Source organism: Carassius carassius, chromosome 4 (genome assembly GCF_963082965.1).
Source record: "Carassius carassius chromosome 4, fCarCar2.1, whole genome shotgun sequence".
Lineage (NCBI taxonomy): Eukaryota > Metazoa > Chordata > Actinopteri > Cypriniformes > Cyprinidae > Carassius > Carassius carassius.
The window spans coordinates 13121893-13146173 of record NC_081758.1 but is presented as its reverse complement, the minus strand read 5'-3'; the positions used below and the strand labels follow the sequence as shown (position 1 = coordinate 13146173).

Here is a 24281-nt window from a genome sequence, read left to right as displayed (position 1 = left end):
GTACTATAGTAGTAAAGAGAAAGATTAAATGGGTTACTTGTCGCTTGAGCAGAGGCGCTAACCGATCGCGCCTGCTGCATTAAAGAGTGCCAAAACTGTATTTGTTGTTTGTATTTCTTTATCAATTTGGAATAATTTTAAAGCTGATACTTTGTTTATTAAAAAGTAACAAAGCATTTTGCGATTACTGAACGGTAAGTGCGCTTCAAATAATGAAGTTATTCATTACACGCATTAACGTAATAGTATAGACAAGATCTTGTTAAAAAGAAATCCTATTATTAATGATTACAAACAATAATTATTAATGATATTGCCAATATCCACAGAGCTGACTGCATTACCTGCTGTAGTTTGTTCAATTTGCACATGAAATAGACGCTGCTTTTCTGCACTTTCACTTCTTACGTCTTCGTCATTTCTCTCTCTCTCTCACTGCTCAACTGAGCTGCGTTTATCAGGTGTGTGTCAGCGATGCTGCGCGGCAGAGATGAGGACTGTTTGAAACTCTTCTATCCACTAAAAAATTGGATGTACATGTTCTCAGTTTAATGCGTGAATATAACAAACGATGCAATCACAAATCAGGAAAAAAGGCATTGCATGGAAATGTTTGTTTTAACGTAATTACATACTGTATGCCTAGTCGCCAGTGGCGACCTCAGCAAAAACTTCATGCAATTTAATATTTTTGTTTTGCAAATGCGACTGTTTTACTCACAGTTCGGAGCCCTGTAATGATTGTTAACAAATGGAACCTTGCTGTAAAGTGTTACTATAATAATAATAATAATAAGATGATTACACAATTTTGAGATTATTATGATTAACCTATATGGCAGCTCCCTCTTATGACAGTCCAGTCCAGATAATATTGTGTTTGGATAATAAGCATGACCTGTTTTCCACTGTTTTGGGAATTTGAAGTAATAAATTGTTACATTTTAATATTAATTCATTTAATTTTTTTTGCCATTGTATTGTGTAGTCGCTGCTCTATTATACTGTCATTATATTGGCTATTGGTCAACCTGCTCTTCAGCTATAATGTATCAGCATTAGTCATTGATAAACCCTTACTGGTCGATCACTAGACCCGGTCTCATTTCCTGTCTTCTTTCTAAGTGTCCAAAAATAAGATTAAAGAAATAAAAAATGTGAAGAAATCTGATAAACTCCACTTCCTTTCACATACAGCCATCACAAACACATGTTCACAGCACACTCAGTCTGGGAGCACTGACTCAACTCCTCCTCCTAAAACTCAGGCCTGTGGCTTACAGCAGCAGCTGAACTTTGCTCACAACACCTCCTGCAGTGGTCACAGGTCACTATGACTCATCTGTGGTGACTCTGGTCTTACCTTTGTGGGTCACAGTAGGTTCCGTCTGTCCTGGAGGCCTGCCGCCAGTTATCACTTTTGATCAGTGAGGCACAGGTCCTCGGGTATATGCCTGCACATGGGCTACAAGTACTGCTGAGAGATCCTCTCACGGATTCCGTCCTGCTGGTGCCCCCACCAGAATGCAATTAACAAATGACTCATCAAACTGGGCCAGGAAAACAGCCTGTTTTTACAAACACCAAAGATCAAGTTTGAACCACCGAATCTACAGTAAATGGATTTCACTTGAGTCACAGCCCCATGACCCTTGTTCATCATTTGCTAGACAATATGGTAATTGTACAATGGAGTATGGAGAGATGTATTCAGTTCTAGGAATATGATGTTTTGGCTAATTACATGTAAAATGCAGTTAACTCATCAATAGTACGGAGTATTTTGGGCATTTCTTTTACAAAACAAAAATGTAAAGACTGAAAGATTTCTGTGATACACAGTCTATAATGAACTATTGTTTTAATAATCCAGCAGAATCACAAAAAGCTTTAAATGTGTTAATACTAATAATTAAAATAAACTTTTTCCACAATGTAGTGTTTACAAGCAAGTGTTTTAAATATCAGCTTTAAAATGTAGATTTACAGTTATTTTTAGCATGAGGATATATTATCGACACTATTATTATTATTATACTATTACAATTCTTTAAATATTTGTATTTGATTAAATTAGAAAATATTATTAATAAAGCAGAAATACTATAATGGTATATAATAATAATACTATTAATACTAATAATGTGTTGCTCATGCGTTAAAGAAAAGCAATTAAAGCACACAAGCTTTCGAGTAGAAATCGCCAATTTTGCCAAAAGACAAGTGACAAGTACCATCCCTGGATTTTCATAGTAAAAGCATGTTTTCCAATGTTTTGATGAGCTGTTATTATGATTTTCTGTGGTATTGTCTCATATGCTGTGGATAGATCTTGGTTTGTATTTAACCCATAATACTGCTTTAATTCAGACACATGTCTTTATAAATGACAGCACAGCACTGTCATAAAAGCTTTTGTTCAAATTCAAACCCTCTGGTCAAATCAAAGGTGGTCTGTTCTGTCTCAGTGGGTCACAAGCGACTACAAATCTGATTGCCGTCTCTGGTGCGGCCGAACAGGTCTAGAGCCCAATGAGATTAATTCTGCTGTTTGTGTCATAATGCCATTCATTAAATGCAGTTAATCACACACAGGACCTGAGGGAAGCCTCCATTACAGGTCTCCAAGCAACTAGACCCCTATAAATCACACAGAGACATACCAAACATGGTCAGAAAAATCAGATTTGACAAAGCACATTACAAAGGATATAGTGACTGTATCACTGTTAACATATAATGAGTTTTTTGCTTCAGGTTAGGCACGATTCAAGACCAGAGAAATGCCAGACATTCAAATGATTGTAGTCAATCTAGTGAGAAATGATGGATGACTCGCTTTATTTCAAGAGAGTCAAGAGAGGAGATATTCATTTGGTATCTGAGACCATGCAACACAAATAATTTAAATACTGTTATTTTGTGTCAGTTCTTTCTAAGGGAATATTTTACAGTGGAGTTTATTTGATTTTGTTATTATACAAGGTGAATTTCAAAAATGTCAGTTTAACCATTGACAGCAGATTTCTATCATTTGCTCTCTTGATTGCCTTATACATGGCCAAGAAAATGGCCATATAAAACAGGACAATATATAGCCACTATGTATCATTTATATAATCATCATCAAAAGTAATAATAATAAATTATATATATATATATATATATATATATATATATATATATATATATAATAAATACAATCAATTAAATTTATTCTGATTTGTTATTAATGCATGGTAAATAACTGGACACGTCATCAGAATAAGCAGATTGTCTTTTAATTTGATATATGACATCTACTTTAAATCTTCACCTAAATATAAAAAAAGCCTTTTTATCCAATTTAAACACTTAAAGGGATAATCCACTTTAAAGTGAAAATTCTGTCATCATTTACTTAACTTTATGTTGGTTCAAACCTGTAAGACTTTATTTGTTTTGTGAGTCACAGAAGAAGATATTATCAAGAACTCCAGTAAACAGTTTTGATTCTTATTGATTTCCATTATATGGCCAAAAAATACAATGGAAGTCAATGAGAATCCAAACTGTATGGTTAAAAACATTGTTTCAAAGGTATTTTGTTTTCTGCAGAAGTCAGTCAGTCAGTCAATCATGTTTGGAAAGACATGAGTGAGTAAATCATGACAAAAACGTCATTTTTGGTTGAACTTGGCAAAAGGAGCTGACAAGGATTTAAAATTCTCTTTTTTTGAAGGAATGAAAAGAAAACCTTTCCACTTACATACTGTAAAGCAAAAATCCTTCATCCTCTATTTTAAGAAACCCATCACTTAGACCATTCTATATTAAAATGAAAAAAAAAAGCTAACCTAAAAATTAAAGTAGTTAATAAAAATAAAAGTAGTTCTCAAATCTCATTTACACTTGTGTTCAGTTAAAATAGTTAAAAGATTTCAGTTATCTGACATCAAAAAACTTGTACTGGCGTGTCACATTACCTATTCACAACATGATGAGCTCGCAACACAAGACGACAAATGAGATTTGAGCATTACAAATATCAGGATGTTTCAATGTTAATATGTTTTTTTAAAATAATGACTAAATGTCATTTTATTTATCTGTGATTTTATTTTTTTATTTTATTTTTTTTAACTCACAATACGTTTGTGGATCTCATTCCATTTACATGCGAATGCATTATTTTCCTGTTTACATTTATTTGTAAACAGGAAAAAATCAGTTTATTTGGAAATATGAAATGTAAAGGTATCACGTTGCTTCAGAAATATTGGTATTTTTGTGTCTTAGTGATATGGACACGTTACAGCTTTTGTGTCTTTTTGAAGTTTGACATTATAAATAACTATCCACTTTGCTGCATGGAAACCAGAAGGTTGAGAATTTTGCCTAAGGTCTCATTTTGTGTTTCACAGAGGAAAATAAAACTGGATCGGAATAACCTGCTGCTGAGTAAATGATGACTGAATTTTATTTTCTTTGTCCTATCCCTTTTGCGTTTGATGGGAAAATTTAGACACGCTGCATGTGACATGTTGTTTTTTTCATTGACGTTAATTACTTTCCTCACACAGAGCAACAACCTTGAGACAGTCAGAGATCAAACCAGCACAGTGTTATTACAAAACCCTCACAAGGTGAAAACGGCAACACACTTACTCTTACATGGACATACAATCCTATTTCTCTTTTGTGTTGACAGCTGTACTGATGAAAGGAGTACTGGAAGCATTCATCAGTCATCCACTGTCCAGAACGACAGATTTCCTTAAGACGTCAATATCCCCAGCTACTGACAACGGCATCCATCCCTCATAGTGAGCATTTATCCACTCCTGCTGTCAAACACATCTAAAGCTTTTCAAAACATGAATACAACGACAAGAACATTTTCAATATGACCGTTTACTCCGTAGTGTTGTATGGGAGGGTTGCAAGAAAAAAGCCGCACCTCAAGAAAGGCCACATGCAGTCACGACTAAGCTTTGCCAAAACAAACCTTGTAGATTCTAAGGCAGATGAGACTTAAATTTAATTATTTACCAACCAACTAGACGATGAACCAAAGCTCACAGTGAAATTGAGCACACAGTGGTTGAAGGAGAAAAAGGGGAATGTCCTTGCATGGCCTAGTCAGAACCCAGACTTAAACCCACCTGAAAACATGTGGAATGACTTGAAGACTGCAGTCCACAAACAGTCCCCATCTAACTTAACTGAACTTGAGGAGTTCTGCAAAGAAGAGTGGGCCAATATTGTAAAGTTTAGATGTCCAAAGTTAGTAGAGACAGAGACATATCCCAACAGACTGAAGGCTATAATTAAAGCAAAAGTTGGTTCAACAAAATACTGACACAAAGGGGTGATCCTCATTGATTCTGGGTTGATATTTTGTCTGAACTGTTAGTGTTATATCTTTCACTTGGATGTTATAAGTTCCACTGAGTAAAAAGAGCTGGATAAAACAAAAACTGTGTCTGTCTTAATTTTAAAGGGTTATTATGGTGATTATTTTCTATACCCTATGTATATTCCAAATTGGGTTCTATTTGGATTATGTAATTGCCTTGTTTTAAATATCCACTAATGTTTATTTTATCTGTGTGTAACCATAAGAAATCCCAAAGCCTACAAGAAAACAGGAAGTTGTAATATGTCAAACAAACATTTTTGGAGCGAGGATGACAGGAAATTTTTCACAACCCATAAAAGAAATGAACATAAATCACTATACAGGCAGGCAAAAGCACAGCAACAGTGTCATAATTAAAATGGTTCCTGGCCTACATTTTTCCATTTATCCTTCAGCCTCTCATCTGCTGCTGTTGAGGACGTCATAGTCAGAGAGATCATGATAGACAAAGAATTCACTAGTAGAAATTGAAAGTGCATGGATATTCAAATAGCTATGCTCTCTATCAAGCATACTTACCTGTTACTGGAATAAAGACTTAACGAGAAAATTAACCTTCATTCTAAAACAACGAGCACTCAAACATGGTTAATGAATGAATCAACCACTGATTAGGTTAATGAGTTGAATAAAATATATTTGGCCAAGAATACAGAAATGTACATTATTAACATTCATTATCATAATAATCACATTCTTAATAATGAATAATCCAAGTAATATATCTATTGAAAAATTAAATAAACTTTAAATGTATCTTCTTGTTTTTGTCTTTTGTTAAATCAAGTTTCAGTAGAAACATGACAAGAAAGCTTTCTTGGCATATTTTAAGACATGTCAAAAAGGCAAACATGGCGATTAAACACTGGGGTGTCATACTGACATCTTCTTCAGGCAGCTTTAGTCACTTTCTGTGACAGGACCACTGAGGGGACTATAAAGCGTCTTGCTGTTATGGTAATTTCTTACGGTAAATTGAACTGTTAACATGCACAAATGTAGCAGTTTCGTTTCTGGAATAAATGTGCCAGCTGTCTAGCAAACTGTGCATTATTTTGAAAAGAACACATTTATAATGAGTTTCTAATATTTGAGACTGACCGTCAATGACATGCCGGCTTTACAAAGACCCACTTAATGGTCTTTAGATTAGTGTACAGTACATAACATCGGCAGTAACAATGACAGTTGCAAGTATTCTTGTCATACCTGCCTCCCTTAATTAACATCTCTATTACACCTGTGCACATCGTATGTATTCCAGACCCTATTTAAAGTCATCTCAAATGTCAAAAAGTAACCCCATTAACATGCATCTTCCCAATTAAATGAAGCATTTTACCCCAAAACAGCATTTGTGGGTAAAGTGTGCCATATAATTTTAGGGTAAGACATGTCTTCTCAGTAACCTTTACCTCCAAATGCTATTACTATAAGAAATAATTTTGAAAATGTCTTCACTACATTTAAATATTCTGAATAGTATAATGGTTAATGAAGATTATAATAAATCAGAAATACATTAACACATTTATTCAGCAAGGATACATTAATCAAAATCACTATTCTTTTGAACTTTCTATTCAAAGAATTTGTGCAGCATATCAACATTCTAGAATTATTTCTGACGGATCATGCAACAACAAAAACAATATTACTGTTTTTACTGTATTTCTGATCAAATAAATGCAGCCTTGTTGAGCACAAGCACGGTCGCATTAACAATAGGGCTAGGAGGGGCTAAAACCCCGGGGCCCGAGCAAGGAGGGGGCCCGTGATTGGCTGTAGAGCAGATTGACTACTAGCCATCTGATTGCCAAAGCCTTACCACGCCCCCCAAAAATTAGCCCTGTTATTTAGTGGCGCTTTGCCGTATATTTCATGCATTATCATGGAATCATCATCATTAATATTATAGTGACCATTCGCAAAGACCCTCGTTTAGTTGCTGTGTGACAAGCCAGGCAGCTCATGTAACGCACATCACGTTCTCACTCACGCAGTGAAAAATACATTGCGGAGCAAAGACTAACCTTACACTGTATGATTACGCGCCGACATACAAGAGAGAGCTCAGAGCAGCTTACTGGGTTGCCAACCGTTCCGTATAATACGGAATCGTCCCGTATTTGACACATAAAAGTCTTGTTCCGTATTGAACTGATACGGAACGCACTTTGTTCCATATTTTTGAGAATCAATTCAGTGCAAATCCATAACACACACACATACCTTCTAATATATGTCAGACTATGAACTAGGGATGGGCATGATTAAACAACGATCGATAATTGATCGTTAAGAATTTCTTTGATCACGTTAATTTGTTATCGATTAATCGAATGCATTTTTTTATCTAATGCAGGCTGCGTTGCGTAGTGTGAGTCTTGAAGCTGTGTGGCAGCAATTAAATATTTTACCACCAGGGTGCAATATTTGACACCCTACTCGGTTATCTGTGATCTTCCGTTTTGATTTCAAAAGAATAATCATGAAGAGATCACGGCGAAGTGGGACCATTTTGTTTTAAAAAGCGAAATAGTTCACTGCAAACATTGCGATGCCATGTATAAGTACAACGACTCAAATGATGTACCACTTAAACAAAGTGCATCCGTCCCTAGTTAACCCTCTGGAGTTGATTAACGCATATACGCGTTATGAGTAATTTTCTCCTGATAACCCCGAAAAGAACTTAAATTACACTTTCAGTTTTGATCGTACAGATAAGAGCAATACATCAATCGAATCTGCGCTGAACGCGCTATTCAGATTCAAACTGAAGCGCACGGCTTCAATACGCCCACACAGAAGAAAAAGCAGCGAGACTGTTCTTCAAGTTTTTTATTTTACTGTTTGCTTCGCGATGAGAGGAATAAGACATAATTAACCGCAAAAGATGTGATGTGGTTGAGGATTTGAGATTTGGATTTCCTCAGAAAAAAAAAAAGAAGCACTTTATTCATCAGAGATCATAAACATGAGTAAGTCTCTTTTTATTTATTTATATACTTGTACCAGTTTTCACATAACGTCTAAACATTTTACTAGTTAGACTTTTTCCAAAAACTTTTTCCAAACTATAATTCCTGACTAAATGTATAATCAAGTGAAACATAATGAAGTTTCAGTAACAATATACAATACTATACAATTCAAAAGCTTGATGTAAATAATATAAATGTAACAAATAAATGTAACTAACAAATGTAATAAACAATGCTGTTCTTTCAATCTATCCCCCCTAATAAACCTGAAAAAAATATTCTCAGCTCTTTTCAACATTAATAATAATGATAATGATGATAATAATAACAATAAATGTTTTTTTTTTTTTTTAGAAAATCAGATTGTTAAAAGGATTTCTGAAGGATTGTGTGACTGGAGTAATGATGCAAAAAATTCAGTTTGAAAGTCAGCTTTGATTGTTCCTGATAAACTGTTTAACTGCTCCCCAAGTGGATATCAAATTATGTTGTGGGATAATTAAATATATTCTAAATAAACTACAAACATAAAATTATATAGATTTATTTTGTCCTCACATTCTTTCTTGTAACACCTCCCTCTCAGTGGCACAGATGACTGAGAGGCTCATTATGCAGCTCATTATGCAGGCCTTTGTCTTCTCAGGTGTAAATCACAATGATATTCATGATAGTTGACGCCTACTCGCATATGACTTTTACCAACAAAAAGTGTCTTAGAAAATTTAAATCAATATATTGTTTTCTGTAAGTGAGTAAACAAGATGATTTTCCACATAATTTAGAAAGAAAAATTCTAGGCTACAAGCTTCAGTTCTCAAAAGTCCCGGGAACCAATGTTCTGTATGTGTTTTATTGCCTTATTCAAGTGATTTAACATTTTTAGTTTTTCACTAACCACGCATAACTTTTTTTTTTCTCAAAAACATAATCATGTACATAGATGCTGCACACATATTATTATAGCCAAGTATGTGCTGATTACAGTGAGATTAGACTTTAGCCATTTAGGTATTTATAAGAAACTGAAAAAAGCACAAATGTCAGGGCATGACAAGACTTCTCCAGGCCCCAAAAATACTCTTAGACTCCAGAGGGTTTATCAGTGGCGGTGCATCCTGCTCTCAGTCTCAACCTAGCATCAAGTCGGGGTTAGCACGGACTCGGAGCTGTGATGCACAACGAGCAGAGAAAATTACCCAAGGGATCTGCAAGTACATTGAGATGGATATTCTGCCCTTAAGTATTGTTGAGGGCAATGGTTTTCAAGAACTGATACATTTATTGGAACCAGCATATCAAATTCCATCACGACGTACCATCACCAGACTGGTAGAAACTCACTACGAAGAACGAAAGCAGCAGCTGTTAAAAGAATTGAGCAAAGCTGAGAGAGTTGCACTAACTACAGACTGCTGGACCGCTTTAACAGCTGAGAGCTACATCACCATAACCTGCCACTACATCAGTGATGACTGGCAAATGAACTCAGTGGTCCTGCTCACAGAAAGCCTGCCAGGACGGCATACAGCTGACCACCTCGCTGAGAAAATTAATGGAGCTGTAGAGCAGTGGGGACTTAAAGGCCGAGTTATTGCATGCATTCATGACAACGCGGCCAATATTGTAGCTGCCAACAGTCCCACCAGAGTGCCCTGGATTTCCGTTGCCTGCTTTGCACTCACCTTCCAGTTGGCCATAAATTACGGATTTGCACTGTATCTTTATCGGGTCATATCAGTGGCTAGTAAACTCGTTAGCCACTTTAATCACAGCACTACAGCAACCAAAGCACTGCAAAAGAAACAGGAGCAAATGGGCCCCGCAACTCACCGGCTTACCCAGTTGTGTAAAACACGGTGGAACTCCGTGTGCATGATGTTTGATCGGCTGGTGGAGCAGCGGTGGGCTGTTGTTGCTGTGCTGTCGGACCGAACTGTGACCAAGCTTCAAGATGCCAGGATCATGGAGTTGAAGGATGAGTACTGGCAGCAGATGGAGGAAACACGGCCCGTGCTGTCAGCACTTAAATGTGCCACCACGGTTATGTCTGTAGAGAAAGACATCTCCATCTCGAACACTTATCCCGTCACCTTCGGCCTCATCAATATCCACCTCATGCCCAGTGAAGGAGACGGGCCCAGACTCATCAAATTCAAGACAAAAGTGCGTTCATCTCTCATCCAACGAATGAATGTAAGCTAAACTGTTTGTCTTAGTTTACATATACATAAGTACATGGATACTGTCCTGTTATCTGCATGTTACCTTTTTAGATTTAAGCAGTAAGCCCCGCAAAGAATAAAACTGTTATTCCATAAAAATATTCATTTTAATATTGATTTTATTCATAAAATAAACAATAAAAAAAATACAACGTTGATTCCCCATCATATATTTATACAGATTGAGTCTGGTGAGTTTGTGTCATTCGCCCTCATGATCTCATCAATGCTGGACCCTCGTCACAAACACCTGGGCTTTCTTACACCAACACAGAGACTGGTTGAACTGGGAGAGGCGGTGGGGACCGATAGGGCGGCTATCCAACAGGCTTTGGGAGACGAGGCTGCGTTCTCCGACACGGACGAGGGGAGTGCAAACACTGAAGTAGCGACCTCCCAGTCATCTGCTATGGCACAACTCCTTGGGGATCTCAATGCGAGGCTGGCATCGAAGCAGAACTTCAGAACTTTCTGAGGGAGACTCCCCCACCCCTGAATTGCACACCTACAGACTGGTGGGAAGTGAACGAAATAAGGTTCCCCGGGCTGGCCAAGTTAGCACGGAGGTACCTGTGCATCCCGGCAACGTCAGTTCCCTCAGAGCGGGTGTTTTCGGCGGCTGGACTGACGGTCACCAGGTTGCGGTCGCTTCTGACCCCAGATCATGTCAACATGCTTATATTTCTCAACAAACATCTGTAGACTCGTGCAGAAGTTGTATGCTAGTAACTAAAGTTAGTTATTTTCTCACGAGGCTTTAAGTAGCATAATTTGTTAAGTTAGCGTAATTGTTAGGAAGGCTAATATCTGGCCTTTTCTTCTGGCTTGGATAGTTTTGAGTTACATTTTGACAAAACTTGTCAGATCTAAGTATTATTAGGTTTTTTTTTTTTTTGTTTTTTTTTGTTTGTTTTTTTAAGTTATTGTTTAACATGATTCTTTTATTATTATTATTATTTTGGAACAAATGAGGTCTCTGTTTAAGAACGCCGGCTCGCAGCTGCAGGTTCCGCTGCTTTAGAGCACCGCATATTCACGCGCATATATGTTCGGTTTGCCTGAACGTAGTTTAACAGTCTGCCACAAGTTGATCTTGTAATAAAGGTCTCACCGAGGAAAAACACGCTGTATTTTTGTATTCATTGCATTTTTTAATTATAAAAATTAAATAATTAATTATATTATAAAAATATAAATGATTAATCGATAGTCGATCGTTAACTCACCCGACGATCGACTAAGAAAATGTAATCGAATGCCCATCCCTACTTTGAACGAAGACATTTGTAGGCTATGATGAGAAAAAAAAAACCTGACGGTGCGGTAGATAGGCCTACTAATTTCTCCCCGTTTGTCTATGATCAGCGTAGCATCATCAGAGAATGCCCTTTTAATTGGTCGTTTCAGTCATTGTGAGTCACGTATCTTAGCAACGATGACGACAAGTGACAACAGCGGGAAATGTAAAATTGACTACCCCAAGCCGGCGAAAAAGAAGAGAGCACAAAAATATAGAATTGAATGGGAAAATGAGGGACAATGAATACAAGGCCAATTGTACCATATGCCTTTTCCTGTTTGTCACGGCGGAGTGTGTGATATTAAGCAGCACGCATCAGGCGATAATCACAAGAGGAGCGAGAGGCTGCGGGCACAGGACGGAGCGAGGTCAAGGTTACTTCAGTAGTCGAGTCAGTCGACTCCAGAGGCTGATATAGTAGACTATGTAATCATGTGGATTTTTAAAACTCAAATATAGTTGATAAGAAATTGATTATATTAAAATAGATAGTACAGGTTTAGCCTAACATTCCATATACATCTCCCCAGTGTTCCCCCTTGTTGTGTTCCTGTCTCCCGCTCCCTCATAATGTGTCAATCATTAAATAGGTATCTGAAGGAGGGAAATAATTATTATTTAATTAATAATTGTTTTTTTTTAATAAATATATTATTGTTTTGCACTGGAAAGAATGTTAACTACAATGGAAGTATAATTATATAAAGATATTTGCACCACACTTCCTTAAAATGTCTAATTAAATTAAAAATATTTTTTTTGCACTGGAAAGAACATTCTAGAAGTCTAATTTTATTGAATAAGTTTGCACAAGGCTACAGAAAACAGTTGTGTTTATTTTTCTTCAAATGCAGTCTAAGCTAGTGTTGGGCGATATGGTCATTTTTCAAATCGTCATATCGTCAGCCCGTGAGATCGACGATACACAATATTATCGAGCATGGGTGGAGCAAGAGAGAGACTCTTTGTTCTTGTCATAGCATAACTATTTGGTGTTTGAAACCGCGCAGGTGCGCGAGAGAGAGCCTATGGAGTCACCAATAATCAAAAAAAAAAAATTACTTTCAAACATACTGACTGATTTAACTAACGTTAAATATAAAAATACTGTATTTAAAACAGCTAGTTCATACATAGTCGGACGCAACTGTCATATCGCGCATCCGCATCTGCGCAGGGAAGTTATCAGTCTAAATGTTCTGCAAAATCAGTCAACGGTGAAAATCAATAGCAGATTTCATTTAAAGTCCAACAGTCAAACACTAATATTGGGCATAAACGAACATTTAAATATAAAGTATTTAAAACAGGTAAGTTCATATATTTGGAGTAGAGTTAAATTGAACTGATGCATCAGTCATACAGCGCTCCGGACCGCTTGCCTCATGACGAGTCTGACGCACCGTCACAGAAACAAGAATGAGATGCATTCTAACATAACTGTGGCATTAAACTCAGTTAGTGAGGGCTCGTTTAATATATTGCACATACAGTATATAGGCCGTTTAGATTACTTGTTAAAGTGAAATGAAATACCTTATATCTGCAGACGATGTACGTCTGTTTGTGGATGGAGACTTTGTAACGGCCAAAACTATGTATTTTTCATGCATCACATTATAGTGCGGTGTGCATAAAAATAATAACAAGGGAGCAGATTGAATTTATTATCCATAGTGGTTCTCACCTAGTCCTTCTACGTCATCACCACATAGTGTGTTTTATAAGTTAAGTGATCAGTCTTTAAGAAAAGGACTACGTGAGAACCATGCACTATGGATGATAAATTCGCTCTGCCGCCTTGTTAATTATTTTATCTTTACTTTATTTGTGACACCAAGAAAGAGTTAATCTCTCATGTATGAGAAGAGCGCGTTGCCGTATACCAGCCATTAAATGTGTGGGACACCAACTCGTCGTTTTCTATCTCTTTCATTTCATGGATTTAACGAATTATCCGAGTCAAAGCGTTACAACTTCACCGAATACATGCTCTAATTCTCCTGCGCGTGCGAGGTGTGTGTGTGAAATGCAGGCAGTGAAATTAAGTGAAATAGCTGGGCACTTTAAAGGCAGGGTAGGTAAAAAAATGTATAAAAAACTTTTTTCCCAAATTTGTTTAAACTTTATTTATATATCAATACATAATTAAAATGTAAGTACTCTGAAAAAAAAAGTATAAAAACCGAGTGACTGTAGACCTCTCACGACTGTTTTAAAGACAGCTCATTATTTCCATTCACTCCACCCCCTCCCTTCTGGGCTCCTTCCAAAGCCTCTACTATGGCTCGCTAAGTAATGTTATGTTAGCTATATTACGCAGCTACGTGTGCTAATGACACATGCTTCATGAAAAAAATATGTATGATCAAAATACAAAAAGAAAGATTTACCTGTCCAGCAGAAATAAAGCCATCAAGGAGTCACTTTTCAGCCCCTTGAGTTCCCTCAGTTCTCGCCATCGCTGGAAAGCCACGCCGATATAAACTCGCGTTTTATTTCTTTGTTTATCCAAAGACTTTTTGTTCATTGCCTTTTCTTGTACTGTTACTGTCTTCCTTTTTTTGCCTGGTTTGCCTTCACTAACTGCATAGGCTGGTACTGTGAAATTTGCTTGCTGTTTCTCTGCCATTGTTTGCCTGTTGAATTCCTGAAATCAAAAGTGCACGCGCAAGTGGGCAGGTCATGTGTGGCAAAAGGGTGGTTGCCATGGTTGCGAGAGAGTGACAGTCGCCTAAGCCAATCCTATGTTTCGTCCCGAAATGGAAATAATGAGCTGTGTTTAATACAGATTAAACGGTCTAGAGTCACTCGATTTTTATACTCTTTTTATCAGAGTACTTACATTTTAATTATGCATTGATATATATAGAAAGTTTAAACAAATTTGGAAGAAAGTTGTTTATAAGTGTATTACCTACCCTGCCTTTAAAAGCCGAATTATAATAAGCAGCCTAATAAAAATAAAAATAATAGTTATTATTATTATAATCTAATAGCTACATTAATAGGAAAATGAGCCTAATATTGTCTTGATTATCGACAGAGAATTCTGCTTATGTCGATATCTCTGACGATCGTCGATACACGATACTATCGTCTATCGGCACAACCCTAGTCTAAGCCGATGAGTTTTGAATGTTATATGTTGTATTTGTTTAATAAAGTTAAAAATAAAACTAATTATAAACTAAACAAATCCATGGTTCAATGTTGGCAAAATGATCATGATATGCCTTCTATTCACATCTATGTGGTTCAGTCTTTTATACTGATTAGGCCTACTTTGCTATTTTATAAATATATAGGGCTAATAAGTTGTATAATAATATGCTATAATGTATGAAATATATTTATCTAAATGCATCAATTAGTTTCCACAATATTCACCAGAAGTCATCATTTCATCATTCCATGGGTGCATGTCACCGGGAGAGAATTCATTTAGTAAATGCTCGTTTTGAGACCATGGTGAACTTGAGATGGTTTTGCACAGGGCACTTGACTTCAGTTCAGACCCTGAGGTCTTAAAATGAAAGAAGCTGCTAATAAAGCTGCTGTCACCCTTTGTGTCAATGTTAATCAAACATCAGAAAGAAAGTAATAAACTGCCCTTGACTGAATCACTTTTGTAAAATAAACAAGAATGAATGTTGAATTTATAGTGAAGACTATGTATTGTATATTTGATTGTACAATATAATATTATTCAGTGTTTTAAGTTTTTCAAGTAGCTATTTTCTTAATTGTATTGTATATTGTAAAGGCAACGGTTATTCTGAATGATTCTAGATTATATTTATGTAAAACAACTTCAGCAGTGTTTTAGAAAAATGCTGGGTTTTTCTCTCTCTATAGTTGGTGACCTAAAGTGGTGGTGGGGGGGCCCTGCAGTAACTCATAGCCCCGGAGCTCAGTAAGCTCTTAATGCGGCCCTGAGCACAAGTCTCCTTTTAAAAAAAAATCATACCAACACCAAACTTTTGAATGATAGTACACGTTCATATTTATAGATTACATTTGAAATTCAAAATAAATTGAGGATTTGAGCATTCAACTTCCCTGACATGATACATCTTACCCCTAACAATAGCAACTGGACTGAATTGAAAGCAAATCTCTTGAAATCTGTGCATGTAAACACATCCCACCACTTCAGGTAAGGCTCATCAAATATACACTTTATTTTAAAGACCAACTCTCACTGTTCTTAGCATGCATTTTACTAGCATATCAGGTGTTTATTAGTTCTTATAAGGCACATTTTAATGTTTTATTTTGCATGACCATATTCTAGACCCCTTAACCCCGACCCAATACCTAAACTTAACAACTACTGTACTTTACTTAGCTATTTATTAAATATTATTTATTAAATAATATTAAATAATAGGAGTTTATTGTGTTCCTTAATCTAAAGTGTTACCCAAATATTTAATTTTATTTAAACAACCTATACAAGAAATTACATGCCTATCCAGGTGATTAATTTTTTTTTGGCTTTGCAAATACGATTTTAAATAAGACCTACTGAAAATAGGATGATACTTCTGCTCCATATTGATGAGATATTTGCAGATGGAGAAGGTATCTCATAAAAGATTAAATGGCGAAGATGTGAAGCCCACACTTTACTTTCATCTTCATCAATATACAGTACATCACAGTTGATAATTTATGGTAGTTATTTACAGCAACAGAAATTCAAAAATATGAAGATGCAAGCTAAAGTTACAGCTGCTGAATGGCACCCGGCAGCCTGACTCAGTAACTAGTGCTCTGGGTGCTAATAACTGTGGATGGATGTGTAAACAGCTACCCGATTGGTTAAAAGAATAAAAAGGCTAGCTTTTTAAGCAGGTGGAGTTTAAAGAAAAACTCCACCTGCTGCACCATAGATATGATGCAATAACAGAACATTTATAAACACCTGTGAAGCTGGGCATGGAATGTTTTTACCAGAATTGATGGGTTGTGCATTAAGGTTTATTATTTGAATGTTTTAACTAACACTTATTCTTTGTGAGTTATTCTTACTTTGAGTATCATGAACCGATCCTACTGTAGGATCCCCTTCAGCTATTCCACCAGACAAACAATGAAAATTATTTGCATATTATTGCTCTAGAACTTGATTTATGTTTTTTATTACAGTTTGTTTCCAGGAGATTGGTTGAATCTCCTCATTGTTTCCTTATGATTCCTCATTCTAAGTCAAAAGACCCTTTCCCATAATAATAATATCTTTTTGATTATTTTGTTCAATTTCTAAAAAAAAAAAAAAAAAAAAAAAAAAAAACTAATTTTTTTGAAAGACTAATTATTGCTATTCAACATTTGATTTAAAAGTCATAATTATAAAGATTTAATGGGCCTAAATCAGAAATGATCAGACTATCGCTACTCTATCGTTTGTTAACAACTTTTCATTTATTACTACAATTTAATTGATTATTATTATTAGTTGTAACAAAGCCATTCAATATTCAGTTTTGCCTTTATTTCCTGCAAATTATCTTTCTCTGTCTCCGCTCTCTTTGAATAAGGGTTCCATTTAAAATAGTTTTTATGCATTAATTTGCATGCTAAATAAGGGATTAAAAAAAATCTCTAGTGTTACTTGGTTTTAAAGTTTGTGAGAAGTGATTTTCTCAATACACCAGCAGTATTTAGAGCTGATACTTCTATCCATTCCTACTGATTTCTGATGTGTTCTTACAACTGTGTGGTGAGAGACAAACGCATTACAGGGAGAATCAACCAAGCAGCCACATGGAGACCGTAATGTGGTCGAATAGAACTTTAAAATAATAAAAATAATATTTTCCTACTTCTGCAACCAACAGATATAAGATGAATTCCAAAGCATGACTAGGCTCTTGTTGTTCTCTTTCATTAAGCCCCTAAAACACCCCAACACCTCCCCCATGAGAACAGCATTAATATGAAGCGGTGTCACTCCATTTCCCTCTTAACATCATTCCAGCTAAATGCCTGGCCTGGGTCTCCCCCATCACAATAATACAGTGGCATCAAAGGATCCTCAAGCAGTACTGTTACTTCTTCTACAGTCAAAAATCTGGGTGTTATATTAGACAGCAACTTGTCTTTTGAAAATCATATTTCCCATGTTACAAAAACTGCATTCTTCCATCTTAGAAACATTGCCAAGCTACGAAACATGTTATCTGTTTCTGATGCAGAAAAGCTAGTTCATGCATTCATGACCTCTAGACTGGACTATTGTAATGCACTTCTAGGTGGTTGTCCTGCTTCTAAAATAAACAAGCTACAGGTAGTCCAAAATGCAGCGGCTAGAGTCCTTACCAGGTCAAGAAAATATGATCATATTACCCCAATTTTACAGTCTCTGCACTGGCTACCTATTAAGTTCCGTATCAGTTACAAATTATCATTACTTACCTATAAGGCCCTAAATGGTTTAGCTCCTGCGTACCTAACTAGCCTTCTACCACGCTACAATCCATCACGCACCCTAAGGTCACAAAACGCTGGACTTTTGGTAGTTCCTAGGATAGCAAAGTCTAAAGGAGGTAGAGCTTTCTGTTTAAATCTAGATTAAAAACGCATCTCTTTCGCCAAGCATTTAAATAATGTATCTAAAATTGTGAGTATAGTTGCATCTGATCAAATGCGCATTCTTATTCTTTAGCTTGGGTTAAACTAATTAATTTTACTTTGTTGGAACAGCAGCTATGCTAATGATGTCTCTATTTGTTTCTATGTTTTGCCACGGGTAGGATTTACACAAGCTCCAGTCTGGATCCAGAACACCTGAGAAGAGATGATGCTGACCCTCAGAGGACCTCAGATGATGCTAACCCTGAATCAACAACAGAACTAACAAATATTGCCACAAGTGTGACTGCATCATATAATAATTATTAATTATTAATAATATTAATAATGTTCATCATCTTGCTGACTACGACTTGTATACATTTTTCTACAAATCCTGTCATTCGTGCACAAACTGACAGTAACCACTTATAAGCTATTATTACTAAATATTGTAGAAACATAATTTTCTGTAAAGTTGCTTTGTAACGATTTGTATTGTAAAAAGCGCTATACAAATAAACTTGAATTGAATTGAATTGAATTGAAGCAGCCCCTCATCACCAGAGAGAGCGACACATCAAATGCTGGGGTCAGGGGTTAAGCATCCCATTTCTCGTTAGCATTTTATCCAGCCTGATCGTTGACAAGCCACTTCCACCGATGATAATTATACAAGAACAGATGGTAGGGCTCTACGCTTACTTTCCCTTTTAGGAGCGTTTGTGCTCTATTTAAAAAAATGTAGGAGCACTGTCAAAAATTTAGGAGCACCTTCTAATCAATAATCAAATATTCTGATTAAAAAATGAACCCTTCATTACGAGGTGATATTTGACTCGTTTAAGTGATTTACAGGGAATTTTGCTTTTACCTTTGTATTGGCATTTTCTAACTTTATTAAAAGTATGACATCTTTTATGTCAATTAAAAAATATTTATAAGCTTTTTAACATTTCTAATCAAAACAACAGAATAACAACCAGTAGAATAAGTAGAATAAGTTACCAATCAAATGAAATCAGTATTTAAGAAATACATTTGTACTACAGAGATGGCACAGAAGAACACAAAAGTGGCTTGTATGTGTATTTTCAAACATTTAATGAGGTTCAGAGGTCGAATAAGTGCAATTAAATTCATAAATATGTGTTTAGGTTACTGTTTTATATATATATGAATTTTTTAATATAGAAATATTAAATTATTTAAATAACAGAAATGATACTTGAAAATTTTAATTAAAACTGCCAGCAGGTGGCAGCAAGTCACTGATTTTATCACTGAATCATTAATTTCATTGATTCCTACAAACGGCTGATTCATTCAGTAATGAAGTACGTGACTGTCTTTATGAATGGGTAACTGAATCATTGACTTAAAAATGCAGTTCATTCATAAATGAAATGCTGTGCTTTAATGGAGATGCACAGCAGCTCAGCTGTTCTTTATTTTAGACTATTTTTGTTGAAATAGAGCAAAATAAGGCAATAGTGTTGTAGTCAGACAATATAAATCACTTATTATTAACTTAGTTTAATGAACTTTTGTATTAAATCAGTATGACATTTGCAAACCCCCTTAATAATAATTAAAGGCTGTCACACACTTTAGTTTATCGTGAGCTCACAAACCTTCATTATAATCAACAAAGCTCCTTACACTGCACAATGAATCTCTTATTTACACTCGGTCTACACTTTGTTATAATGAGAGGATATGTCTGTGATACATTACTCAATGCTATAAAGACAAGCTATAAGTAGGCTACATTAGAAACCTTTGAAGCTCCCTCATCGCAAACACAAATATGCTGAACGGGTCAGTCACACAGGTGCTTCTAAATATTTTTTTATAGTCACATGCAGTAGTTTCCAGTCACACCGTAGAGCCCTGGATGGTGGTTGAAAATATTGTGAATGTTTCTCTATTTTAAAACTGTAAAAATACTGAGTACTATATAATAAATAAGCTTTCCATTGATGTATGGTTTATTAGGTTCGGACAATATTTGTCCGAGATACAACTATTTGAAAATCTGGAATCTGAGGGTGCAAAAATATTAAAATACTGAGAAAATCACCTTTAAAGTTGTCCAAATGAATTCTTAGAAATGCATATTACTAATCAAAAATTAATATTTGATATATTTAGGGTAGGAAATTTACAAAATATATTCATGGAACACAATCTTTACTTAATATCCTTATGATTTTTGGCATAAAAGAAAAATAGATAATTTTGACCCATACAATGTTTTTTTTTTTTTTTTTTTTTTTTTGCTATTGTTAAAAATACACCCCAGCGACTTAAAATTGGTTTAGTTCTCCAGGGTCACACATGTTCATTGATCTTCTGAGATAAATGTGCTTCATGCACTATGGAAACATACTGTAACTTTCAGGACTAAAAACATTTTTGGATTTAATGTGCATAATGCTCATGTAAATTTCTGCTCAATCACATGGATTGCAGTTTTTAGGAAGAGGAGAGTAGGGCAAGATATGTTGCTTCCACATAAACATATTTTAAAAGGGTTCATTATTATTATTATTTTTATCTTGTTGTCAACATACATTTCAACAAGGTATTAAAATGAAATGTCAAAGCAAACTCTAATACTCTAAACAACACTGAAGAAGAGCACATCATCAATGCATATAATGCCAGGTTTGAGCAGAAGATTTAGCTGCATTAGGTACGGCAGGGGTCATTATTTATTATTCATGTTGGTTGCCATGCTAATGGAAAAACAAATCATGCATATGAATTCATATATTCTTGCTCTCGAGTAGCTTACATAACTATCATCATGACATTAGTAATAGCATGTGATTGTAGCCATGTAAATTACTAATAATAACAAATAACTAGATTCTTAAGAAACTGTGAGGGGTGCATGCCAAGGAAGAACTCACTGCCACAATGTCACAATCTCAGAATTGTTCCTTTTTATTATGTAGGGCAAAATGGGCTCAAATCACTACCCCAAGGCTAACCAGTGCTAAGATATGGCTGGAGCTCAAAGAACAGGATCAAATAAAGTACTGGTCATAATACTTGCATAAAATGTTTGATGTGAAAAAAGTGGCTCGTTGACTGCGCAGCACAGCCACAAGTGCCTCAGTTACGTTTGGGATAATTTAATTTTTAATACGATGGTGTCATTTGAAAACATTGAAATTGCGTTTTAAAATACAACAACGAGCACCACGAAACCATTTAAAGAGGCGCATTCAGCGGTCTCCTTGACGGGAATAAACCAACAACGATCTCAAACGTATGGCGCGCTCTCTCCATTTTATCAAATGATCATAATCACATCTATTCATCTTACAGTCCTGCTACTAGCATTTTATTCATACTAAAACCCCTTTTATTCGGTGAGAAACCTTTTTTTTCCAAGTGGCTTTTGCACATAATAATGATACCGCTGGAGACGTGTTTTGCAGCATTAAGGTTATTAATTGATCGTTAATTTAAACGACGATTGATCATGGAAATGATCGAATATTGACATCCCTAAATGCAAATGAGTTGGATGGAAACCTGGCTATTGTCTGCATCAAACCATGCTCAAAGGGGCCAAGAAATGGCTGAAGGATGTAACTATACAGTTGCTAGGGTTCTCTGGGTGGTTGCTAGGGTGAGACTACACTGTAAAAATTTATCTTTAGAATACTGGCAGCAGAGACACCAACATTCTACTGTAATTCTACTGTATGAATACTGTAAAATTGCTTTACAGCTTATTACCGTAAAAATTAAATACAGTATTTTCCAAGTTTTTATTATTTTATTTTACAGTAAAATACTGGCAGCAGAGATGCCAGCAATATACTGTAATTATATCATATTAATACTGTGAAATTAATTTACAGCCATTTACTGATTATTTCAATTTACAAATGTGCTCTAAATAAACAATCTCATAAATAATCATAAAAATGAAAATACATTGTAATATGCATTTGTGGATTTAACTTTTAAGAGTATGATTATTTATAACACACAATTAATACCATATTAAATCCATTTAATTTAGAATGGATTATCTCATATTGTGACAGTTTATTTAAGATCTGTACAGTATCTTACAATGGCTTGGCGATATATGAAAAAAAATATATCTCGGTATAGTCACATTTTTTACAATATTCAATATATATATATCAATTTGTTTGCATTTGCATTTAAATAATAAAAAAAAAACTTGGGGTAATAATTAAACTTGGATACGTTTATATATATATATATATATATAGACAGAGAGAGTGTATACCAAAGATGCTCTCTGTCTATATTATGAAAACTGGTAAAACAAATGAAAAAATATTATAAAAGTTAAATTCCTATTTAACAATAATAATTTGCATTTATCAAGCAGACTTTTTCAAGTTTGTTGGAACATAAATGTAAAATTAAATATACATTTAAATAAAATAAATACAATTTTATAAATAAAAATCTATTAAACTGAAAAATATAAAAAATGACGCTCACAAGTCCGGGGTAAGTATACAGCGATCTGCTAACAGTCCCACTACGTCTACTCCGTGTGTTTCTCTGCACAGGCCCGGTGCACCCAGGACGCGATCTTCCCAGATGTCCTTCACTGCGACGCCGGGACACCACGGACCCTGGGTGCATCCACAGCGGAGGACGCGAGCCGGGACCCGGGCGACGACTTCTCCCCCTCCTGCCTTCGACATCTCCATCCGGAACCGCTTCGCTCCCCTCCGCGAGACAGGACGCGACGCTGTGATCATCGGAGACTCCATCGTCCGACACGTAAGTGCTACGTTAGCCGAAGGTAAAGTGCACACTCATTGTTTGCCTGGTGCTCGTGTTCTCGATGTTTCTGCGCAGATACCCGCGATCCTGAAGGCCGACGAGAGCCCCAGAGCGGTCGTGCTTCACGCCGGGGTTAACGACACCACGCTGCGGCAGACGGAGACGATGACGAGCGACTTCAGCAGCCTGATCGAGACGGTTCGCAGCACGACGCCCGCGGCGACGATCGTCGTGTCAGGACCACTGCCCACGTATCGACGAGGACACGAAAGGTTCAGTAGACTTTTTGCTTTAAATGAATGGTTGTTGTCATGGTGTAAAGAACAGAAACTGCTATTTGTTAATAACTGGAATCTTTTCTGGGAGCGTCCTAGGCTGTTTCGCGCTGATGGATTACACCCCAGCAGAATCGGAGCGGAGCTGCTCTCTGACAACATCTCCAGGACACTTCGCTCCATGTGACTAGTAAGACAATTCTCTAATAACTATTATGATGAGTTTTGTTCCACCCGCTTAAATGATAAAAGTACTTGCGCTGTAAAAACTATTAAGACTGTGTCTCTGTGTCTGTTCCCCGAATAGTGAGGTCAAAATATAATGTAGGATCTAGAAAAAATCTTATCGTAATTAAACTAGAAAAATGTAAAGTAAATGAACAAAAACAATTTTTAAAGTTTGGGCTCATAAATATTAGATCACTCACACCCAAAGCAGTTATTGTAAATGAAATGATCACAGAAAATAGTTTTGATGTACTCTGCTTGACTGAAACCTGGCTAAAACCAAATGATTATTTTGGTCTAAATGAGTCTACTCCACCAAACTACTGTTATAATCATGAGCCCCGTCAGACTGGTCGTGGCGGAGGTGTTGCAACAATATATAGTGATATTCTCAATGTTACCCAGAAAACAGGATACAGGTTTAACTCTTTTGAAATACTTCTGCTAAATGTTACACTGTCAGACAGGCAAAAGAAGTCTAATGTATCTCTT

The 24281-nt window shown here is 35.9% G+C and overlaps 2 protein-coding genes across 3 annotated transcripts in view; one reads left to right on the top strand and one right to left on the bottom strand.

The window, feature by feature from the left end:
• LOC132136282 (double C2-like domain-containing protein beta) overlaps positions 1-24281 on the bottom strand; it is a 279102-nt gene that overhangs the window by 157329 nt on the left and 97492 nt on the right. The gene's annotated exons all lie outside the window — the stretch shown is intronic.
• LOC132136345 (uncharacterized) overlaps positions 23031-24281 on the top strand; it is a 207072-nt gene continuing 205821 nt past the window's right edge. The window contains exon 1 of the mRNA XM_059547236.1: positions 23031-23751. Within this exon, the coding sequence (XP_059403219.1) occupies positions 23098-23748 (651 nt within the window). The 5' untranslated portion in view covers positions 23031-23097 and the 3' untranslated portion in view covers positions 23749-23751. The remainder of the gene's footprint in view (positions 23752-24281) is intronic.